This window comes from Sturnira hondurensis, unplaced genomic scaffold (assembly GCF_014824575.4).
Source record: "Sturnira hondurensis isolate 20B ecotype Veracruz unplaced genomic scaffold, ASM1482457v3 Scaffold0014953, whole genome shotgun sequence".
Lineage (NCBI taxonomy): Eukaryota > Metazoa > Chordata > Mammalia > Chiroptera > Phyllostomidae > Sturnira > Sturnira hondurensis.
Genome location: NW_028087584.1, coordinates 909594 through 930663, shown reverse-complemented (window position 1 = coordinate 930663; position 21070 = coordinate 909594). Strand labels below are relative to the sequence as shown.

The window sequence follows — 21070 nt, the reverse complement described above, 5'->3', positions numbered from 1 at the left end:
GTTAAAAAAGGGGAGCTGTCAATGGTTCGGTGGGCCACAAGATCAGTTCCACATCAACATAAGAGGTTCCTGAAGCTGGCTGATGGATGAGGCTTTTCTCTAGATCAGGAGCAGCCACCTAAATGGTGAGAGGAGCCTGCCAGATGGGTACAGTGGCTTTGAAGCTGAACAGAGAGCATTTAACCACCAGTTGTCTAAGGGGGCAGTTGTAACTCAGCACCAGCCTAGGAGTTGTTGTGAGGGCATTTGGGATCAGTTTTGCAAAATCTTCTTATTTATCAAGATAAAATGGAAGCTCAGATTTTTGTGTAAAATTTTTCCATTTTTAAATGTGGGTAGTCATTTAAATAAAAACAAATGAACACTACATGGGCATAACAAAACACATCTGTAGATTGGATTCAGCCTGTGAATGACTACTTATTCTAGATATTTATTCCAGAGGACACTGCTGGATGTGTCCTAATATACAACCTAAATCTAACATGAAGGCCCATGCTGCCTTCAGTGAAGAAATGAGCCAGGAGCTGCCTTTCCTGAGGCTATCTAAATACATACATAACTGAAACCAAGCTGTTTACTGTACTTTTGTCCTGTTATTAAGCTGTTTGTGACCTCATTTAAGAAACCTATGTAGTAAGCCCCGGCCAGTGTAGCTCAGTTGGTTAGAGCATCTTCCTTAACCGAAAGGTTGAGGTGTTTGATTCTAGTCATGGGTACATACCTATCTCCATTGCCTGTCTGTGTTCTGGTGAGTGCCACCCTGGTCCAGATACGTAAGATACCTGAGTTGGGTGTGTATAGGAGGCAACCAACTGATGCTTCTCTTTCACGTAGTGATTCTATCTAAAAGCAAAAACAGTGCTCAGATAAGGATAAAAAAGTCTACATAAAATATCATCACTCCTCTGTGACCATATTAGTGTTAAATATGTAAAGGTATGTCCTACAAAGTTATGCATACTATTTTACCTCTAAACCATTGGTTTCCATTTGATCTTTGGGTTCTGATATCTCTTTTGCCTTACTACTATTTTAAATTAATAAACCAAATGAAGGTTTGATGCAATATATAATATAGCATAGTGCCAACTCTGGAATCACACTGACCTGGCTGTGAATTTTAATTCCATCTTATCAACACTATGAAACTCAGTCAGTTAGTTATCCTTCTTGAGGTTTGGTTTCCTCATCTATAAAGTGGAGGTTTTAAGAATACCAGCCTCAGAGGCCATTTTGGGGGGTTAAAAGACATGATGATGATAGAGCACTTAATGGAGGGCTTGGCACATATTGAGCAGTGCTCATTCTCATTAATAGCATGAAGGCCATGTTACCATTTTAAAGCTAAAAATAGTTTTAGGTGAACAAGTCCATAACACAGAACACTATGAAAATTTCAATAATTCATTTTACACTTTAACAAAAATATGAGGTTAGATAATTTAACACTTTGCATAAGTAATAAAAGTTGCATTGAAATGTATTTTAAATTTACCTGGTTAATGTATGCCATTCTTGCCAAATGACCAACATTAATGCTAACAAAACCCAGTCATGTGCTACATTTAATCTCAAACCAGCCCTTAATAATTGTTAATGTTTTAAACCTTTGCATTGAAAGATCACATTTTTTATTGTTTTCAATTTATAGTGTTATATGAGAAAAGCAGCCCTATCTGAATGTATCGGTGATTTATGTTAATTTACAGGAACTTTTTCTTATGCAACTCCATAGAATTAAACTTACATATCTTTCAAAATGGTGTAAAATTAATTAATCAGTGATTGAGCATTGAGTTTCTGCATATGTGTATAATATTAGCTCACTTAATCAAAAAGGCAATGCTCCTGCCCTGGCTGGTGTAGCTCAGTGGATTGAGCGCGGGCCTGCGATCACAGTTCAATTCCCAGTCAGGGCACATTCCTGGGTTGCAGGCCAGTTCCCGGTTCCTGGCAGGGGATGCATGAGAGGCAACCATACATTGATATTTCTCTCTCTCTCTCCTTCCCTACCCCTCTAAGGTAAATAAATAAAATCTTAAAAAGAAAAAGACAATGCTCCTTTGTCTTTGGGCTAGAAACTAAATTATAGCAGAGCATGAAAATGCTATATAACTAACCATTATTTTTGAGCCTCAAAAATTATTACATTTTCTTTCTAATGGACAAAACAATTGATAACATCATTTTCTAGGCAGGAATTAAAATACTAAATGATAAGCTTTTTGGTCCAATATCCTAGAAGCATTGCCAATTAACAGGCTCTCAAAATTTTGAATAACAAAATTTTGGTGATAGTAGGCAAATAGTAATGTATTATGTGCACAGTTATGCAACTAAACAGATTACTCACTAATGTTCACAATTCTGTTGCTTTCTTTGAATCACAATTTACATAGTTTTTATTTTTGATTAAGCTTTTTTTATCCTCACACAAGGATATGTTTATTGATTTGAGAGAGAGAGAGAGAGAGAGAGAGAGAGAGAGAGAGATGTGAAAAAGGAGACATCAAACAGTTGCCTCTCATATGTGCCCTGACCAGGGATCGAACCCTCAGCTTTTTAACTTATGGGATGATACTCCAATTTACTAAGTTACCTCACCTACCTTTTTTTCTTTTTCTTTTTAAATTATATTTTATTGTTAATGCTATTATAGCTGTCCCAATTTTTTGCCATTTGCCCCTGTCCACTGAAACTGCCACCTAATCCCTCAGGCAATCCCCACACCATTGGGTGGGGAGATTGTCCATGGGTCATGCATGTATGTTCTTTGACTACTCTATTCCCTGTACTGTACTTTACGTTCCCATGACTGTTCTGTAATTACTAATTGGGACTTCTTAATCCTGTCACCTTTTTTGCTTATCTTCCCAACAACTTTTCCATTTGGCAATCATCAAACCATTTTCTGTGTTTATGATTCTATTTCTGTTCTACTTGTTTATTTTGTTTTTTAAATTTAATTGTTGATAGATATGTATTTATTGACATTTTATTGTTCATATTTTGTATCTTCTTCTTAAAGAAGACCCTTTAACATTTAATTTAATACTGGTTTGGTGGTGGTGAATTTCTTTAGCTTCTTGTCTGGGAAGCTCTTTATCTGTCCTTCAGTTCTCCTGGATAGAGTAATCTTGATTGTAGGTCCTTGCTTTTCATCACTTTGAATATTTATTGTCAATTACTTCTAGCCTGCAAAGTTTCTTTTAAGAAATCAGCTGGCGGTCTTATGGGAGGTCCCCTGTAGGTAACTAACTGCCTTTATTTTGCTGCTTTTAAGATTCTCTCTTTATTTTTAACCTTTGGCATTTTAATTATGCTAATGTCATCATGGTGTGGGCCTCTTTGGGTTAATCTTCTTCGGGGCTCTCTGTGCTCCCTGGACTTATATGTCTATTTCCTTCACCAGGTTAGGGAAATTTTCTGTCATTATTTTTTTCAAATACATTTTCAATTTCTCGCTTTCTTTTCTACTCCTGGTACCCCCATGATGTGAATATTGGTATGCTTGAAGTTGTCCCAGAGTCTCCTGACACTATCCTCATTTTTTTCTTGTTCTGACTGGGTGTATTTTGCTTCCTTAAATTCCAGATTGCTGATTTGATTCTACTGTTGATTTGCTGTAAATTGTTCTTTATTTGAATTAGTGTATCCTTCGTATCTGACTGAATCTTTTTTATGCTGTTGAGATTCTCATTAAGTTTACTGAGCATCCTTATAACCAATGTTTTGAACTCTATCTAGTAGATTGCTTGTCTCCATTTTGTTTAGTTTTTTTTTTCTGAGTTTTGTGCTGTTCTTTCATTTGGGCCATGGTTTTTTGTCTCCTCATTTTGGCAGCCTCTCTGTGTTGTTTCTATGTTTTAGGTAGAGCTGCTATATCTCCTAGGCTTGGTAGAGTGGCCTAATGTAGTAACTGTCCTACAGGGTACAGTGACACATCCTCCCCTATCACCAAAGCTGGGTACTCAAGGTGCGCCTTGGTTGCTGTTGATACATCCAAAGTCAGCCACCTCCTGTGTTCTTCATAGGGCTAACTGGCATAGGCTACAAAGTGATATGGAGATGGCTGCCACTTGACCTGGGCTTGGAGTGGCCAGGTGAGTCCAAGCTATGACCAAGGCCTGCTGCTGCTAGTGACAGGCCTGGGGCCACTCAGTAAGAAGTATCAGGTTCACTGAGGCCAGATGCTGCTTGTTTGAGAGAATTGAGGAAAATCTAAAGCATGGGTCAAAATAAGCCATTCCTAAGGAAAAGCCACTGGAAACAGCTTGGGTGGTTCCAGAGTTGGATTGTATGAGTTGTCAGGAACACCTGTGTGGCACAAACCATGTGTGCCAGGTTAATAGAATCTCACATATGGTGCCCACCTACCTGCTCTGTAGGGGAAGGGCTCAGAAAAGGAACAGTGGCCTCAACCAGCACTTCTGTGTGGGAGAAAGTTGTCCCCTAGCACTTGCCTTAATTCTGAACAATTCAGTTCCTCCCTGTGTGTCTCTGGTGCCTTTTCGTCTGCTGCCCCCATTCTGGAACTCATAGGGAAAGAGTCTGAGTAAGTCCATGTGTGGGTCCTTTAAGAGGAACTGCCTGGGACTTCAGAAGTTTCTCTCTTCCACAACCTCAGTTCCCACTGGTTTTTATGGCCAGAAGTTATGGGAACTTCTTTTCCTGGCACTGGTACCCTGGGCTAGGAGGCTGGTATGGAGCTGGAACCCCCACTCCTGAGAAATCCCTTCTGATTTTTATTTGCCGCATGTTGGTGTGACACTAGCTCATTTCATGACTCTGCCCCTCCTATCAGTCTTGATGTGGCTTCTTCTTTAATTCTGTAGTTGTAGGACTTCCTTTCAGCTTGATTTCTGGTGGTTCCAAATGATGGTGGTTTTTGTAGTACAATTGTAATTTTGAAATGGTTGAGCAAGGGGGCAAGGTTTATTTACCTTTGCTGTCATTTTTTAAAAGCATTTTATCCGTTTATTTTTAGAGAGATGGGAGGGGAGAAAGAAATAGAGGGGGAGAAATATTGATGTGATTGAGAAACACTGGACAGTTGCCTCTCTCATGCCCTCAGTGGGGGGCCTGGCCTGTAACCCAGGTATGTGGCCTGATGGAGAATCAAAATGGTGCCCTTTTGTTCTCAGGCTAGCATGCAATCCACCGAGCCATGTCAGCTATCATTATGTGGCCATTTTTACCCTCCTTTCTTGATACCAGTGTTCCATTTTCTGATTGTCATTGAAATATCTCATCATTGCTTTGCATTATGATATAGTTACTAACCCAGGAAGATAGTTTAGTTCTTTTAAAGTCTTGTTTCATGCCTCATGTTCACCATAGTCAGAGATCCTAAGAAAGGTTAAAATATAGTTCTTCCCTTGGTTCAAGCGATTTATCCATTTTTAGCTTTCAGAAGGGTTGTCCTTCAGTTTAGATTTTATGATTACATACAGTAGGTCAATATGCTCCTCTTTTACAGTAATGAATACATAGCCTTTTTAATGTTTTCAAACTGTTCCACTGAAAAAAGTAGTTCTGTTCTATTTGTTACTACTTATCATTAGTATGTCATTTTGATATGGGTCAGTCTACCATTGTATTTGTGTACCTTTTCTCATACTGTAAGATAGTATCTTCTATAAGCTCTTATATATTAGCACCAAGGATATAGGTTATAAAAATGTCTATTATCTTTGTCTTTCTAGGGTTCCTACTTGGCAGTGCTTTGTTGACTAGATAGAGAAAAATTGCAAATAATAGATTATGAGGCAGTTTTCTGGTTCCTTTTACACTTGAGGGTATTGTTGTTGACTGGAGTTTCAAGAAAATCCCATTTAATGCTTTCATTCTATGATTTTTTAAGAAATATATCGGAGAACTGCTGTATCCTATTCTATTGTGATTTTTCTTCTGTCTACTAATGAGGAATCCCCAGGTGGCTTGGATATGTAGTATGCTCCCATAATACCTCTGCTGCTATTGGTGGACAGTAATCTTTTTAAGGCAGCTTTACTTAGCATGGTTCTAAGTTTTAGGACATGATTTGACTCAAGAAGCATTAAAATCATGTATTAAGCCATGACAGAGTGTCACTTTATACTATTTTCTGTCATTCATTCAGCTATTAATTCACTCAATACATTATTTTAGCTCCCTCAATATGCTAGCACAATTCTGCATACTTTTTGTACAGTGAAGAACAAAACAGAACATACAAGTGGAATACATGAACATACTTATGTTTATAATGTGGAGGAACATGTATAAGGCTGCACTGCTTTGGTAAAACTCAAAGTGTGAACAGTGTTTTATTTTTTATTTTCATTTTCTAATTTTTATTGTTTTTCAAGTACAATTGTCTCCATTTTCCCTCCTCCCACCCACCCACTTACTCCCACCTCCTATCCCCAATCCTTCCTCCCTTTGGCTTTGTCCATGGGTCCTTTATACACGTTCATTGATGACCCTTTCCCTTCTTTCTCCCTATCCCTCTACCCACACTTCTCTGGTTACTATCATTCTGTATTTATTTCAGTGTTTCTGTTTTTATTTTGCTTCCTTGTTTGTTTTGTTGATTAGGTTCCACTTATAGGGGACATTATATGGTATATGTCTTTCACCGCCTGGCTTATTTCACTTAGCATAATGCTTTCCAGTTTCATCCAGGCTGTTGAGAAGGGTAGGAGGTCCTTCTTTTTTTCTGCTGTGTAGTATTCCATTGTGTAAATGTACTACAGTTTTTTGACCCATTCATTTACATATGGGCATTTAGGTTGCTTCCAACACTTGGCTATTGTAAATTGTGCTGCTATTAACATTGGGGTACATAGGTTCTTTTGGATTGGTGTTTCAGGATTTTTAGGATATAATCCTAGCAGTGGAATTGCTGGGTCAAAAGGCAGTTCCGTTTTTAGTTTTCTGAAGAAATTCCATGCTGTTTTCCACAATGGCTTCAATAGTCTATAGTGTTTTAATAGGTCTTCATTTAACACAGATCTCATTTTGTGATTTGGAAGATAGTTCTGAGTTCTGTACATGTACCAAGCTTTCTGTACATGTAGAAAAAATTGGTTTTGATTCTATATCTTTATATAACATGCCACCTGATCCTTCCAATGTGTTTTCTGTATTATCATTGTATACTTTCTCTCTGTTGATGTTTATAAGTATATTTTAAAGTATTCTCTTATGTATTGCTTTATTTAGATTGACTCTGTGCTGACTATTTACCAGGTTTTGTGCTAGACACTGAGGATACTGTGTGAACAAGCTTTCTCTGGTCTTTTGAAGCACATTCTGAAGGAGGAGATAGATGATAACTACATTTTGATGGAAATAATTACATAACATGAAAATCTCCAAAGAGATATAAATTGCTTTAATATAAAGGTGGGAAAAGGAGGGTAGATAGGTAGGCCTTTCTGAGAGAAAGACATTCACTTACACCCAAATGATCAGAAGACTTAGACATACAAAGACTGAGGTAAATGCAAAGCTTTTTGAAGAATTTGATGAATTATGGAAACTGAGAAAAGGCTAGTGTAACTGAGGGGTAGGAGAGAGAAGCAAGTATCATTTAGTGATATAGACAATGTAGGCTAGAACTGGATTCCCAGTTCCACTGGCTATATTAAAGAGCTTGGATTTTATTTTAAATGCAATAGGAAGCCTTTAAACTCAGAGGCTTCAGGTAGGATATTATGTAATCTTTTTCATGTTCTAAAAATCTCACTCTGTTTGCTATATGAAAAACGGATTGGATGTGGGCATGAGGAGAGGCAGGGACATCTGTTGTGACTAGAAGAGATTGATGTTATTAACTAGGCTTAACATCAAGAGCACTGAGGACCTTAGTCTCATTTGGAGACCTCTTCAGATATTCCATAGTGAAATATTTAAGTGTGTCTTCTCTATAGTCATTTAAATTTCTTCACAATAAAATATTGGATGACCAATATATCTTGTTTGCTTGTATTCATATTTTTGAGCCTTCTATAAACCAGGTCTTATAACATTGCCCCTGGCAGTTTTTTCTCTTTTAAACCTATTTTCTTTAGTTGTGAATATTCTGGCCAGAATTATATCTGGCCAGGGTTCCATGGCCAGGACCTACAGGTCCTGGATATGTTCTTCCTCTAGGTCTACATTACATCTTATTTTTGAAATCATACTATTAGGATTTTACTAGATATATGATTAACTTTCATCTATCACATCTCCTAAGATGTTTAGTAATTCATTTAGCAAATAAGTTTTTCAAGTATAAACACATGGCTTCTTCTTCCATATGTATATACCATGATATTCTATATTCACATACAGTTTATTTTAATAATGTAGATAAGTTACCTACATCATTTTAGACTTAACTTCTGAAAATTGGTTTTTATTTTTCACCTTGGTTCTATTTTCAAAGTTCATGAGTCATTATCTTGGCCATTCATCATCATATTCCTGAGAGAATGCCATCATCATATTCCTGATGCCTAACAGTTTGCTTACATAATAAATACCCTGTCTAAAGCCCCGTATAATAGTTATTATAATCTCTGCATGCACTCTTCAATACATTAGACACCAGCCACATGTGACCATATAAGTTAGAAGAAATGAATTGAAATGAAATAAAGTTTTTAATTAGCTTCCTCATTCGTACACACTAACTACATATCAAGTGATCAACAATACTGAACTAGCACATGTATATGACATTTCTATTATTGTTTAAATTTCTATTGGACAATGCTAGTCTATACTGCATTGTTTTCTATATGACATGTAATGATGTTTAAAACCCTGAGAAAACTGAATATAAAAACCTCTTTGTTTTAGCCATCCAGGACTGTCACTCTATCAAAAACTGTAGGAACTTTTATAATCTGAAAACATTTTGGAAATGAAGTGGTAGAACTTGCCACTTCAATTGTTTCTGTATGATCCAAGTATTTTGGCTAAATTCATTATGTCAAGTGCTTGGAAAGGTTTTTATTCCAGCCAATAAAAACTGTTTGGGTTGTAGGTTCCATGTATGTATGCACAAGAGCCAGAAAAAAACTTTATATTATAGGGGTTAGTCTTGGAAAACTGCTTTGGTTAATCCATAGTAAATATTAAATGTAAAATATTTATTTCTGGGATTTACTCACATCCATAGAATGTTGGTAATGCCAGCATTATTAACACTCCTTTAATTGTAATAAAGAGGGACTATAATAACCAAAAAGTTACTCAAAAATATACCTTTATCTAGGTTTTTGAGTATATTGATTATTCTTAAGAATTAAAAACCATTTGTCCAGGAAAAAAGACTTTGACATGAATTATTGCTGAGTTTCATGTCCTTTTGAATTTACTTGTATTTCAAGGAAACAAGGATAGTGTTTCTTTTTATAGATACGGTGCATGAAGGCTATGTGTACAATGAAGAAAAGTGGGAAAGCGAGATTGATGTCTTAGATTTTTCCTTATTGTAGTCTTACCTGATATGTGAATTTAACTAAAAGAGACATACCTGTTTCAAGTATAGGACATTCTAATGTAATTTCTTAATTAATATTAAATGTTCTTTATAAATTTTATATAGAACTATGGAATAAGTTAAATTTGAGTATTAAATAAGACTTATAGACTTATACAAAGTATATTTGTTTCTTTTCTCTTTATTTTTTTGCTGTATTCATTTTCAAATTATTTTATTCACAATTTCTTATTTTTATTTTAATTTTGGTTAGTTATTATTGGGCACATTGTATCATGTTAGTCATTTCTAGTATTACAATTGTGGAGGCATCAACAGAAGATTTTTTTCCCACAGGGTTTAGGAGAAAGCCAAATTGTTATAGAACAGAGTAGAGATCATTTAAATACCAAAGAAGTAAACAAACTTATAGTTATTAATTATTTTTGTTTAGCTCTGGCATAAAACATTTGTCCCTCAATCAAAAGTTCCCACCTGAGAAAGCCCAAATAGTGCCAATAGTGTTTGTTTTAACCTGAATTCACCTTATCTTTGTTCATAAACTGAATTTTTGTACTACTGACATTTTATCTGATTTCATAAATGCTAATCTCATTTTTTCCAATAACCTTACCCTTACTCTTCCAATAATCTTACTTTATGAGACACTCTTACTTAGTCTCATAGATATTAGTCCCTCACAATTATTTCCTAACAAATGGAATTATTTATCTGGTTATACATAGCCAGATAAGCTATCTGCCAGCAGGCTGAGTGAGATTTAAATAAACTTTACAAGAAATAAAGCTTATCTAAAATATTTAAGTATGAACTTAGTTCTTCTGTGGGGCAATAAATACTTCCTGTTGAATTAAAGAATGAAATAACAAAGTATTTAATTCAGTGACATGTTCTCACCACAATAATGGTTCTTACAGCAATTACTGCAGCTGCTGGACCCAGGAAAGAAAAGGGAAATGAAACTGTGTGTGTTTTGATGTGTGGTCATGGTGGAATTACAGGTGGGTGTGGGAACAATAGGAAAATATGGTGAAAGAAAATTAAATGTGTATTGATTGTTCCATTCCAGGTGGCTGCTTCTTTGGTTGTATTGTGGCTATTTAAAGAGTGAGTATTCCCTGTCCTGTTGTGTATTGTATTTTGTTTCTATTGATTATTTGGGTCTTAATGAATATTGGAACATCCACTGTGCTTCATTTCCCCACAGTATAATAGAAGTGGAAAATCAAATTCTTTTGTTTAGAATTGTGAACATGTGCAGATCCTGCAGCTCTTCACTAATTTCTAAAGAATTCCATTGTGTTTAATTTTCATAAGATATAGTGAAAATATTTACAACAATATTATATATTAGAATTTTCTCTGCATACTTAATAAAAATCAAGTTTATCTTTTTCAATGGTGAAAAAGTTTAATCTACTTTCTGCTGAAAGTAGGTCCTTGAGATTGAAGGTAAGACCTGCTAATAGAAATACATTGTATTTCTTTAGACTCAACTTCAGTTTCATTTACAATATATTGAAAATTCAATGGGAAAGTTTGGTTGCTGAATAATAATTTCCCTTTGCCTTACAGAAGACCTCCTCAAGACACAGGGAATAGTACTGGGAGTACAAATAGCAGCTCTGCATTGATCATCACCAGCACCAGCCACTTTTATGTTTTTTACATTTATGTGGGAGTAGCTGACACTTTGCTTGCTCTGGGATGCATCCGAGGTTTACCGCTGGTGCATTCTCTAATCACAGTGTCGAAAATTTTACACCACAAAATGTTACATTCTGTTCTCCATGCACCTATGTCAACCCTCAACATGTTAAAAGCAGGTACTTAACTAGGGATACAAAATGAAGCTGCTGATCCACCATCCAGGGGGCCTGTGATTTAGTTAGTTTTCTAGTAGTACCTTTTCACAGAGGCATCTGCACCTTTATTGAGCTTCCTTATGACAGGCTGTAGACTTTTTGGAACCTATAGATTGTCCAATATTGTTTGTTTTTCTCTGTATTTCTGTATCAGTTAATTTGAGTAGCTCAGTTTGTGCTCATAACATTGCAATAGCAGCAGCAAGCCCTTCTGGGTCAGTTATTCTCCATTCAGATGTTTGGTCTAACCCCTTCAAGGTATCTTGAGTATATAGCCAATGTGTAGTATTGTTTAAAAGAGAAGATTTGAAGCAATCAAAGAAAATATAAAATTCTTTTACTGATAAAGTCTTTTTATGGAGTAAAATAATCTAGTTTCCTATAACTGTTCAAAGGTGATCATACAAATTTGTTTCAGGTTATTTTTTTTTTTCAGTTTTTTGATGGGGGGAGGGTTGGTGGTGGTTGAAATCCCAAATGTATGTTAAAAGTATTTTTATACCATCATAGCGGTTGGTAAAAGGGTAGAAGCTTTTAGTTATAAGATGAATAAAGCTTGAGAATTTAATGTATAACTTGACTATAACTGATAACACTTTATTGTATAATTGAAATTTACTGAGAGAATGAAACAAATGAAAGATGATAGATATGTAATTCAATGGAAGGAACCCTTTCACAATGTATACATATATCAAACCACTATGTTATACACTTGGAATACCTTACAATTTTATTTGTCAGTTATACCTCACTAAAATTAAATCGCAGATAATAAGAATAGTGAAATAAAGGGGCCAAATATTTAAAAAACTAAGGTCAATAAGATACATCGAAAGTAATCAATTTAATTAATTCCCCTTTAGACAAATTCACATTTAGAGTTGAATAAAGAGTTCCCCATGTTTTATTCTTACAGCAATCTGTTGAGCACTTTCTTTGTGTGGCATTAAGCCAGGGTCTGGAATGAAATGATGAATGAGGCACAGTTCTTGCCCCGGAAGAACTCACAGGCAAAGGAGAGAAGGGAGACACAGATTAGAAAGCAAAGAATAAGTTCAAGATTGATTTTAGAGTAATTTGTATCCACAAATCTCAAAATATCCATGGATTTTTTTTTTGGCTAATAACATTTCATTGTTAGTTCGCAGGAAGATATTTATATTTATTCTGGAGCCCTTTTGGGCTACTAAAGCCTTGACTGATTTGTATATACCCATCACCATCCTCTGTTTTAGGGCTAAGAAATTTTAGTCCTAAAGAGAATGTCAGATTTACTTGATACAGTGATTTCATTTTTTTATGGAAAAACTGAGACCCAAATAAGATAGAGGATTTGTCAATGTTGCCAGCAGTCATAAATGGGCAATGAGCCATAATGGAAACAGGACAGTAATTGTTTAGTCCTGGCTTATCCCTATATGTGTAGTGATCATGGTAAGTTGGTCTCCTGAGCCTGAGCCTTGCCTTTGCACCAGTAAAATGGTAACCTCAGAGGATCTTCTTGCCTGTTTCATGGCCAACATGAAATAAATGTCAGTTCCCTATTGTTTCCTTCTGTGGGGCCCTTTTCCCACAGGGGGTACCCTTTTCATTCCCCTGTTTGTGTTTCAGAGCTCCTCATTCCCTTGAATACTATACATAATGGTTCAGAACCTTCTCTCTTTCATGTTGAAATGGTTATCATTCATTTTATTTTCTTATATATCTTACTTTGCAAACTTTAATGTGCTTTGTGGAATGATTCTGAAATATCTCTGTTTTTTGCATTTTTTATTATTTATGCCCATGAGAACTGAAATTGCAGGATGACCTTACATCTAGATGTCCTTTTCCCATCCCTACCTTCACCCAAAATTTCTGTGTGCAAGGATGGTGCTTTATGTTAAAAAACATTGCTGTTACTGGTATATGGTCCATTTTTCTCATTATGTTGCCTACACTACTATAATCAGCTGCAAACTATGCTTCCTTGCCTTCTACATGTACTTCAGTTTCTCTTAGGTGTGCCCTTCTGCCAATGTATACTGTACTTGATTTTCTTTGATTCCTTGTCTGATTTTCCTATGTTGTTAATTAAATGACCTTAAGTCATACAGACACACAGTAGGTGCTCACTAAAATATGTTAAATAAGTGGAAGTGTGAATGTGTATTTTGAGAGGATACTGCCATTTGAAATATAATAAGCACTGCCAGAATGATTTTTTAAACCAAAATGGACTTCCATTTTCTGAACAGTATATATATACCATAAACTAGTAGTTTTGAACTTTTGGTAACTTATGGGAAGATATACAAATATATTTTAAAATGCTGAAAGAAATATTGATAAAGGCTAAGAGAGTGACTTAAATCAGTAACTATGCATTGAATAATTCTTACATAAAAGACTTTTTGCTGAGGGCTATGAGTGATGGAAAATAAGTGTGGCATGATCCCCTTCTTCTCTGGTAATCTATCTACAGTCTAGAAACAGAGATAAGACATGTATATAAGCCAAGCGACTATGTCATGAGACATGGATATAGTCGTATAACATAGAAGTGTTGACAAGATGCAGTTAAGGAATTGTGTCCAAAGGAGAAAAGGATTAATTTGAGCTGGTGCAAACATTGATGTTTCCTTCAGGAGAGGCATTTGAGTTGGACCAGGAAGGAGACATAGATTTGGAGAAATAAAAATGAGGAGAAAGGGTTTATAGGCAGAGGGAACCAAATGAGAAAAACAAGGGGGTAGGAGAGTGTAGAATATATTTAAAGAATAAACCAAGAAGAGGACTTAGTTGTAAAATTAGCCATGGGAAAGTAAAGTACAGTATAGGGGATATAGTCAATAATAATGCAGTAACTATGTATGGTGCCAGGCGGGTGCTAGACTTACTGAGGTGATGACCTTGTAACATACATAAATATCTAATCACTAATTACCTAAAACTAATATATTATTTGTATATCAACTATAATTAAAAATAAAAATTTGTAAAAGAATAAAAGGGTTTGGCTGAAAAAGAATGTTTGAATAGAGGAGGCTTATATTAACTAGGGGATTTTCAAGGCCAAATCATGTAAGGCATTAAATAGTTAACTAAGAATTTTGGATTTTATCCTGCAGCAAATGGGGGTGGTGTATGAATGATAAGATTCAGTATCACACTGTGTGTACAGTATTATGTTGTATTTAATTCAATTATATGTTTCACTCTCCCACTAGACAATGAATTCCTCAAGGGAAATATCATGGTTTATTCACTTGTGCTACCTCAGTGCCTTGCACATAGTTGTGTCTGGCACATAGTTGCCACTTCATGTATAACTCTTTTATTGAAGAAAAAAATATCAAACTTATAAATGTGAGTCTGGTCTCTAGAAAGTAGGCTGAGGTTTGGATTGCCAGCCAGTGGGTTGAAAGAGAGAACGTGGCAAAGGACATTCACACAGTGGGCAGGTAGGACCTGGAACAGCCATGGATTCTGCAGAGGTGCATCAGAAAGGTGAGAAAATCAGGGAAAGAGAGCTATGTAGTATGGACTACAGATGTCAGGGAACGATGAGAACATAGCCAGGCTTGCAAGTGTGACATTGTAATGTCACATGGATGAGTACCCATGCCTGACATAATTTCTGATGTGGGCTCTGTTAAAGACATTATTAGTTTTTGCCCCAATCTTACAGCAATCTGTATTTTATAAAAGTTTAACAGTGGGAAATAATTACTTAGAGTCTTTGTAGAATACTAAATTTTTGTAAATCTTTATTTATCTGATTACATGCTAATTCTTGAATTACAATGCTTCTACTATGATCTGAATTTATCACATATTAATTTATTAAGATTACTCGTTGTGAGAAGTTTATCTTCTTCTATATTGTAGGTGAGATTCTTAATAGATTTTCCAAAGATACAGCAATTTTGGATGATCTTCTGCCTCTTACCATATTTGACTTCATTCAGGTTTGTAAAAATAAGTATTATTAAGTGTCTTTGATTTGTCATTTTTTAAAAAATAATTAGAAAAAGAAATAAATGAGTTTTTGCTTATTTTTCATTTGCTTGAGAGTTGAAGTACTATCTCCTGTGTGAATTTTGTCAATTTAAAAAAAAAAAAGTCCTCAAAGTAAGCGTAAATTCAGTGACAAGTTGAAACACCTCAACTAACCCAAATCTAAGGCAATTCTGCATTTAGATGTACTCCTGTCTACTTCAGAGTGATTTGAGAAGAATAATAGACCATCTTGCCCCAGATCACTGTCCATGTAGTATGACATTTTTGACATTGATGTCACTATTTGATTGAAGTCCCCTACCTCAAAAGGGTGCATGTTAAAATGAAGATCAATTTCCTGGTGGCCCACCCCTGGTGGGCTCAACCACTCTCATCTGTGAACACCTTGGCACACATTAGCTAGCTAGCCAGCATCCTCACAATAAGGACCATAATGCAGGGACAGAAGTACAAGTAAGTGTTCAAGAAGGTGAGAGGGGAAAGAAAAAGTCAGGACTAGTCTGGACTATGCCTGGGTAGTAGATCTGAAGAGGCCTCCAGTATAGCTTGGCCCTGAGTATGTCTGGGGTGTTGTGATTGAGTGGTGGTGAGAATGAAGGAGGGGGTGGAGATGAAGGCACGCTACAAGATAGTGCATTAGGATTCCCTAAGTGACAGGGCTTAAGATGTGTTGTGCATTAATAATCTTGGCTATTGGACCAGATTACAGCTTCCTTTCCGGCTTAGGTTGAGCCCCAGAGAGCAAATGTTACAGTCTCAATGATCTCTTTGGATAGGCAGTTGGAACAGGATGCAGCCCCTATCATGACAAGTCATTCTCTCCTCCCACTCACTTTCACACTTCCACACCCCTCAATAACATACTTCATTTGAGAGAACCTATACAACAAAATAAGGGCTCCTACATTTGTTTGTACACATAGCCTCCATCGGCAGATGCACAAAACCCAGATTATCAGTTTGCCTCATCTGAAATGATTGGCCAAATCAAACACGTTAACTGTTCTAAGTGGACAGTATTTTGCATTTCCTTCAGTTGCTTAGGATATAACTTAGCAGCAGTAGCTGGAATTGTTTTACTGATGCTTTGAGTTCATACATTTGAAAGGAGTGTTTCCTGTGCCTTTCTTTTATGCTGGACATTTGTTCCTTGTTTCAGAAGTGTAAATGACTGTTCCAAATATAATATTACTAAATCAGGTACACACTGAAATACAAACATCTTGACAGGATTACAATAGAATTAATGATAAACTTTTTTCTACTTTTGTATTCTTCTGGATCAGTATAAGGCTCACTTCAAAAATCCTATAGGAGAGTTAATTTTTAGTATTTATTTTATAAATTAACACTTTGTAACATATTAGATGTCTCTCAAATGCTGTCTGTATGGCAATTTGAAAAGTTTCTGCTTAATTTCTAATGTTATTGACATTCTTTAGTAGTTGCTTCACAAGGGCTTGAGCAGGGCTCTTAGAATTTCCCTATTTTATTTATAGGAGGGTCTCATAATAAGGAAGTATAATAGGTGACAATCAAATACAGTAAAAATCTAATTAATTTCTTTTTTATTAAAAAAATGTATTGGCCCTGACTAATGTGGCTCAGCTGGTTTGGTGTCATCCTGAAAACCAAAAGGTTGCTGGTCATTCCCTGTCAGGGCATATACCTGGGTTGCAGGTTCTGTTCCCAGGCGGGGAGCGTGCAAGGGGCAGCTGATCAATGTTTCTCTCTCATAGCAATGCTTCTTTCTCTCTTTCTCCCTCCCTTCCTCTCTCTCTAAAAATAAAAAAATAATTAAAGATTTTATCACAGGGGCTCCTTTAAATTGTGAGCTTTTCTGGTTATATTTAAGTATGTTCTGACAAAGGAAATTTCATTCTAGGCACAATTCGGGGATAAATTTTTGTACAAATAAAACATACATGTAAATCCCAGCTTAAAAACTAATTTCTATTTGCTCTATTTCCTAACATTTGATAATGTTCTGGCAGATTTGCTTTCTAGATACAAACATCGTATAATGAAAATGGAAGATCCAGACTCTGTCTGCAGATATCACTATTTATTTCACCTTAACAAGAAACTTAGTTTCTGAGGGTTTCAGCTTTCTAACCTGTAAAAGGAGAAAAATAAATCCGATTGTGACACTTTCGGTACTAAAGTTATATGCTTCAGATTGGCATAATGGAAGTAGACCACTCACAACTAATTTGAATTTGAAGCCAAACAGAAAAATTTTATTCTATCTCCTACTTATGTGTCTGTTTACATGAATGACTTTTTTTAATGATAGAAAAGCCTACACATTTTTAAATACTGAAATCTATTCTTCTCAGCTTAAAAACCTTTAGGTCTTTTTTAATTTCTTCTCTCTTATATACAATTATACACTGAGTCTTGCTACTTTGATCTCTACTGTGTCTTTCACATTATTTTCCCTTACTCATTCTATAAATTCCATTAATCCCTTGCTTAAAAATTCTCAAGGACTCACTATCATTTGTGAATTCCATCCAACTCTGCTGTTCATTGCATGGTTTTAAATAGTTATTAATTTATTTACCTATTTATCTGTTAATTAATTACTCATTTTGAAATGGTCCTTTGTTATCATTGCCAGCCCCAGTTTCACAGGCAGTGCTGTGTGACTGTGAGTGTCTGGGTGCTTTGGAGCCACTTGCAGTGGGAGGGAATGTGCTGTGCACTTCCTAGGGGTGTGAATGAATGGTACTTTGCAGGTTTTATAGTCTGTTGACTTTTTTTCCTTGACAAAGTTTAGGATTTAGTTAAGGATGTGTGGGAATTAGAAATCTGTGCTCACATTTTTATCTTGTCCTGAAGTTCCTCTATTTATTTATCTTCTTGTCCTCTCACTAATATACACCATGTGAGATGACTTGTTTCTTATTCATTGTGAATTAAACTAGGACAAAATTTAGGTTTCTTTGTATAATTTGAGTATCAAATATGTTAAACAAGTGCCTTTAATTTTGCATACAATGCTAAATTATTAGCTTTTCACTTTAGTACCTAAGGGTGTCCTCTTATGGGACAAATAGAGTTATTTTCCTTAATACTTAGGCTTAATTTTCACTTATTTCTCAGTTTGGGCTGTATTCTGGATGATTATAATTGCTTGAAATCTGTTTTGTGAATTTTTCATCACTTCCACTTGTATCCACCTTCTCCATTCTTCCCTAACCCAGTGTGACATCTTGGTTGGTTGACTACCTAGATATTGGTAAATATAAGTACAAGTCAAACAAACACAGTGTATTTATAGTTGTCAACAGCATACAAAAGACCCTGATTTTAATGGAGTAGCTAAATGTTTCCATGCTACTAATGCAGCAGCATTTGTCCTTCAGACATACTGGTATTTAATATGATAGTCCATTTACATTAAGTCATATTCCCTAGTTAATATGCTTAGAATGGAATTTTCATCTTTTCTCTCCAAACAATCCTGTTTATGAAAAAAAATCCATCATTAAAAATATGGTTTTCCATTAATAAAGTCTTGCCTTGTAGCAACCAGGGCATTTGGGGCTTTCTCACTATACTGTTGACATATGTGATGTCAGAATGGAATAAGGAAGACTTTCCTTAGATTATTGAGTCATCATATGGACTTTGTCCAGTGTCTGGCAGTAAAAATTTGCCTGAATATTTGTTGTATTAGCAAGGGATTGGTATTACAGAATTTGATGACTGGAGAAGTGCAGGCATTTTCCCTAGAAAAGTGTTATCAAGATATGATCATATGAAGTTTTAGATGAGAATAACCTATTCCAAGAAGATTTAGGCAGATCTTAGCTACACCTGCATCCTGCTCCCAACAACCACACTGTCCTGTGTTCCACTTTGTTACCTGGAAAATGCATGTGGCACCCAGGGAAATTGATGGGGAAGTGGCTTATTGATTATCATATAGGTATTACAATAGGTTTATTTCTTAGCCCTTCTTGTGATAGTTACTTATACTTTATTCAAATGGGTTATTATGGAATAAATGTTAACATACTTTTTTCTTTTTAAAATGTCTGGGTTTACTGTCATGTGGAAATATAGAAGTTAAAAACCTTTAACTTGTTCCTAAAGAACACCAATGTGTTTCTGAGACTGCCAACAGGGATCTGGGTTTTTTGGTGAATAATGTGAAACAGTGGCTATAGTGTGGATGGGCTTGACTTAAACACAAAATTCATTTTGACAGTATGCAATATAGAAAAACTGTCTAATTTTGAATCAAATTAGCCATATCCCTACCCCAATTTTTTGAGCCTGTAGGTTATCTCTGATTGTTTTAAGGAACAGAAACAGGATTTGGGGGGAAGGGGAGTAACATTTATTTATTAAATAATTTTTTTTCAATCTTAAACATGAGAAAACTAGGTTCAGAAAAGTTAAGTAGCTTGCCTAAAAGACCAAGCCATGTTTAGACCAGGTCTGTCTGACTCAAAAGGCTGCAAGATGAGTGGCCAAATTTCAGAAATTATCTAAGCAATATAAATACTAAAATATCACATTCATACTAAAATTATCTCAAAATAAAAAGTTTATTTTAAAAGAGATGATTTCTAGAAAAAAATCGCCCATTCTAAATTTATTTGTCATACACTTTATTTATTTATTTTTGTCATACACTTTAAAGTGTACAGGAAATGAGAACATTAAGAGATCCATGTTTTCAAAACTTCAAAATGGTGTTATGAGTGACCTACACAAGTTTTTGAGTATTCAGAGAACTTATGAAAAAAAAAAGTACTTTGAGATGACAGCTTTCCTAGTAGGAAAATGCTTGCCCCTTAGTAAGAATGGAACAAACAGAGTGTGAAGAGCTTATTTAGAAATAATATTGCTGACATATCTTGTCCACTTTGCAACATGAAAATGTTTACTCACAATATCTTTTCTTGATCCTACAGTTGGTATTAGTTGTGATCGGAGCTATAACAGTGGTGTCAGTTTTACACCCCTACATTTTCTTAGCAACAGTGCCGGTGATCACTGCTTTTATTATACTGAGAGCCTACTTCCTCCCCACCTCCCAGCAACTCAAACAATTGGAATCTGAAGGTATAACACTGAATGTGCAATGCTTACCTTGAAAAAATATCCACAAGATCTGCTTGTAATTCTCTATTATTAAGCTACTTTTCAAAATTTTTTTCTCTGCTTTGAAACTTTTGCATCGCATAGCAATAGCTTTTTTAAAGTATATAAATGTAAGAGGAAACAGTAAGTTACAAGGTACACATAGATTATTTTTGTTAAATAAGACTATGTGAATTCATTTTAGTTTTAGAGTAGCTTCATAGAATCTTACCAGGATTAATACATAGGATATTCATTCATAACTTTCCCCTGTAAATTAAATTTTAAAATGATGGTGCTAATATGACTAAAAGTTTTTCTGTGTTCCTAAATGACACTGGACAAAATTCTTCCTTCTGGCTTATTTTCAAACATTGTTCCTTTCTTTCTTCAGGTCTGCCTTCTTGTGCCCCAAACACTGCTCGAGTTGTTTGTAAGCACATTTTTTGGTAACAGCCTTCATGCAGGTGCATTTTCAGGGGCTAAAATTTCAGTGCATTTTTTGCATTGGAGGTCATTTGCTAAATTAAATCATATAAACTTTCTTAATCAAGGCATTGAGTAAATTTTCTTAAGAGAAAAACATTTTCTCTCAGCAGTGATTAATTTAGGATAAGCC

General features: G+C 35.4%; 1 protein-coding gene across 1 annotated transcript in view; it reads left to right on the top strand.

Annotated features, from left to right (window-relative positions):
• The window catches only part of CFTR (CF transmembrane conductance regulator), a 214666-nt gene that overhangs the window by 112684 nt on the left and 80912 nt on the right, over window positions 1–21070 (top strand). The window contains exons 16-19 of the mRNA XM_037064209.1: window positions 10551–10588; window positions 11057–11307; window positions 15220–15299; window positions 20283–20433. Of these exons, the coding sequence (XP_036920104.1) occupies window positions 10551–10588; window positions 11057–11307; window positions 15220–15299; window positions 20283–20433 (520 nt within the window). The remainder of the gene's footprint in view (window positions 1–10550; window positions 10589–11056; window positions 11308–15219; window positions 15300–20282; window positions 20434–21070) is intronic.